This window comes from Haliotis cracherodii, unplaced genomic scaffold (assembly GCF_022045235.1).
Source record: "Haliotis cracherodii isolate W230 unplaced genomic scaffold, xgHalCrac1.p SCAF_3, whole genome shotgun sequence".
Lineage (NCBI taxonomy): Eukaryota > Metazoa > Mollusca > Gastropoda > Lepetellida > Haliotidae > Haliotis > Haliotis cracherodii.
The window spans coordinates 58,024,397-58,027,839 of NW_027266286.1; the positions used below are offsets into that span (position 1 = coordinate 58,024,397).

General features: G+C 41.9%; 1 protein-coding gene across 1 annotated transcript; it reads right to left on the minus strand.

Annotated features, from left to right (window-relative positions):
* Nucleotides 1–1,239: 1,239 nt before the first annotated feature.
* LOC139475568 (lysophosphatidic acid receptor 6-like) lies at nt 1,240–2,412 on the minus strand. The gene has a single exon (XM_071258758.1). The coding sequence runs from the start codon at nt 2,410–2,412 to the stop codon at nt 1,240–1,242; it is 1,173 nt and encodes a 390-aa protein (XP_071114859.1).
* Nucleotides 2,413–3,443: the final 1,031 nt, after the last annotated feature.

A 3,443-nucleotide genomic window follows, 5' to 3' on the forward strand; every position in this document is an offset into this window, starting at 1 on the left:
TATCCCTTTCTGGTTCCTTTCTGCTCCATGTAGATAATCTTGTCAATCCCATTAGTGTCCAAAGGGATAAAAAACTCAATGATAAAATTGATTTCATTGGATCTATTAAAAAGGACAAGATCAGGATTGTTGGCTTAGGTAGTTCTGAGGTTGTATCGATGGGCCTATTCCAAAGAATTTTGTATCAATAATTTAAGTATTAATAACAAGGACGATTGAGCGCCATCTATGATCTAACCTCATCTACTTGGACAGTGCGGACGAGATACCAACAGAAAGTGGCATTTTTATGCCTGCTTCAAACTGTTTCACCGATTCAGGAACGGAGCCATTGACATTCGGATGTGACAAATTCTGAACATTGTAAACTCAATACTTTGTGTTTCGATGCAATTTATTATTTACTGATCTTTTTTTTTACGTACTCTACGTACTGATTACTTCGTTAACCTTCGCGTTTCAACTTGGGAATCAACAGGAAACAGTAGACAAACTGCCTCATCTTACTTCAGAACCAGCGTCTGATCTCCTGTCAACACATACAGTTGCTGGACACCTTTTTCATACGAACATAACAGAACATATGCAGATCATGGACAATTTATCGAATACAACATTATCATTTAGGATATTAGTAGGTAGTACATCACGTACTATTTTCAATAAAAATAACAATACTATTAAACATAGTGGCGAGAATATACGAATATACATCGAGCAAATACATTGTTTGATTATTCAGTGATGCCGAAGACAGCAATATTGCAGCTGTATGACTTAGGCATATAAATAAGAGAGTATGGGCGAAACAGAGCAACGACTGTGGTTCCACGAGATGTAATCACTTAAGCCACGTCACCTGGAACCAGACTCTTCACAACGCCACCAATCTGCTTATTCATGGTAGTAATAAAATATGTCATATGTTATTCACAGTTTAACAGTTGAATTGACATTCACATTTTAACATGTATTAAACGACTTCCACAATTATGAATGGCCATTTGAAGACTCCGGCTACATCAATATCCTGAGCATTTAGCCTGACAATTTAAGACGGTCCTCTCACCTTGGCATGCATTGGCATATGTCGTAGCAAGTGGCTTATTAATTGTTGTTTGCTAATATAGGTACAAGCACATGATGGAATTTTGCCAAACTGTATAGAGGTACTAGCATAAAATCTAGTACTACACCAAATGGTATAACTTGATACACACGTATTCACTTGCATTATGCTCACGCACTCTTAGATATGGTTGACATCGTTGTCTGAGACTCCGGGTAAGAAGAACCTCCCTTGTACTTCTGTCGTCTGCAGATCGTCGCCATGAAAGGAAGTCGTCTGAAGAAGGTTCGTCGGTAGGCCCTGCTCAATGCAATGTAGAACACGAAGTCGGTGGACAGACTGAACATGATCAGAACATTGTTGACCTCTTTCATCAGCATGTTGACGTAATGTTCTCTTTGATTCACCTGATAGTCAGCCACGAAGGCCACGACCATCGTATCTGTCGCCAGAGGAAGTGCCAGAAATGTGAAGAGGAATGTCGACGTCAGGATGGTTATTGTCGTCTGCCTCTCTCGCTTTTCCGCTTTCTCTGCGTCAACTGTCGTGTTCATCTTCTGTCTGTTCCTGCTGTGCATCCTGAGAGCCAGGAGGACGCACAGGTTCATGATGAGTCCGCAGGCGAGGACGATGTAAGTGTAGAGGATCGTGTTGGTCATTGTAAGGCCAGCAAAGAGCTCTCTGTTATTTATGTACATCGCCGATGGCTTGATGGTATAATCTGTCGAGTTGGGTTTGGGAACGACATCGTATTTGAATGACCCCGGTAAATGACAAGATAAACAAATAATCGTCACAGATATTATGAAGATAATTGGCGATTTGATCAGGCGAAAGTTCCTGGACTTCAATGGGAAGGCGACTGCTAGGAAGCGTTCCATGGACACGAGAACAGTCATACAGTACATCAGGACACGGAGACTCGCCAAAAAAAAACTGGATCCAAACATAGCAAAATAGAGATAGACTTGTTTCTTGACTGCGTCAATGCCATACACTTGCCTGAGGATGTGCCTAACAGTAGACAATACAGCGAAGAGGAGTTCGTCAGTGGCGAGAGCAATCAAGTAGGTGCTTGTGGGACTCCTCATGGCGGGGTCGGTGTACACCATTAAGTTGAAGGTGTTGAGGAGAACTGCACTAGTAAATAGAGGGTAGAAGAGGTAAAGACAGACTTTTGCTCCTCGCTGATATTGTTCCTTGGAGAGTATTCCTTGAGAGATGAGGGAAATACGTTGCGGTTTTGGTTCCTCACACTTATTCTTTGTCCCCTCATGGCACGACCCAGTGGTCCCACCGTCGGTGTCGTTGAAGTCGGGATGTATATCAACAGTGTCACACATCATCGAGTCAATATTGCCCCCAAGTACATCTGGATCTACAGTACAATTCACTGACCTGGAACCAGAGTCTGTATCCGTACTTGATGTGTTTAATCCTCCCTGGGCACCATAGTCCGAGGTTGTCAGTGCTTGCCCGGCCCGGACCCCTCCTGCACCGAGCAATAAAGTAAAGCAACAAATATAAGCTGCAGGAACCGCCATCCCAAGCTGCCAGAGACTGCATGCATATGTACAGGTATGGTACTTATATACCCAGACGTAGGGTATTGTTGCCATGGTCAGAGTCATGACATCTTTAGGTATTGGACAGCGCCATAGGACAGGCGGAAACATCAGCTGCCAATAGTCTGCCAACAATCTATTTCTAATAGAAAAAGCATCGTCATGGATTTGTCTTGATACATCACACTACAAACACGAGTGGACGTAACACTGAAGTAAAATTCATTAACATTGATGAATTGGTGAGCGCGTCTAGAAGCATTGAAAGCCTAGTTAATTTCAGGCTTAAAATCGCCGCACATTAGACGCATTAGTTCCACTCAAGCATAATTGAACGTCCATTCATTCCTACTCTGCCCTGTAAATTGTGGCTCTTGGTAGTAGATTTCTTATATGCGCGCTCGTTGCTTGTCTGTGACTCATGGATCATCAGGTATATAAAGCAAGCAGCCTAATTACACGCAGAGAACGTTTCAGCCTTAAGCTGCTAATTTACATCTATGCTTTGACCGAAATATGTAAAACAACTAGTGGAAAATATTTCTTGCCAAGTTTTTTTTCTAGTTATATAAATGGTCAAGAACACGGAACAATATTATGTACTGAACGGTATCATTTAAAAGCATAGCGGTAAATAATACATGCACAATACCATAGGTTTTGAGTGATTGTCAACGGCATCATGTGTTTAATCGGACTCGTTTTAAGAAACCAATTCATCGATCGATTATTGATATGGATATTTGACGAGGTCCAGATTAAGGGACCGCTCCCTTGTATTTTTACTGGTTATGTACCTTGAATGCTTA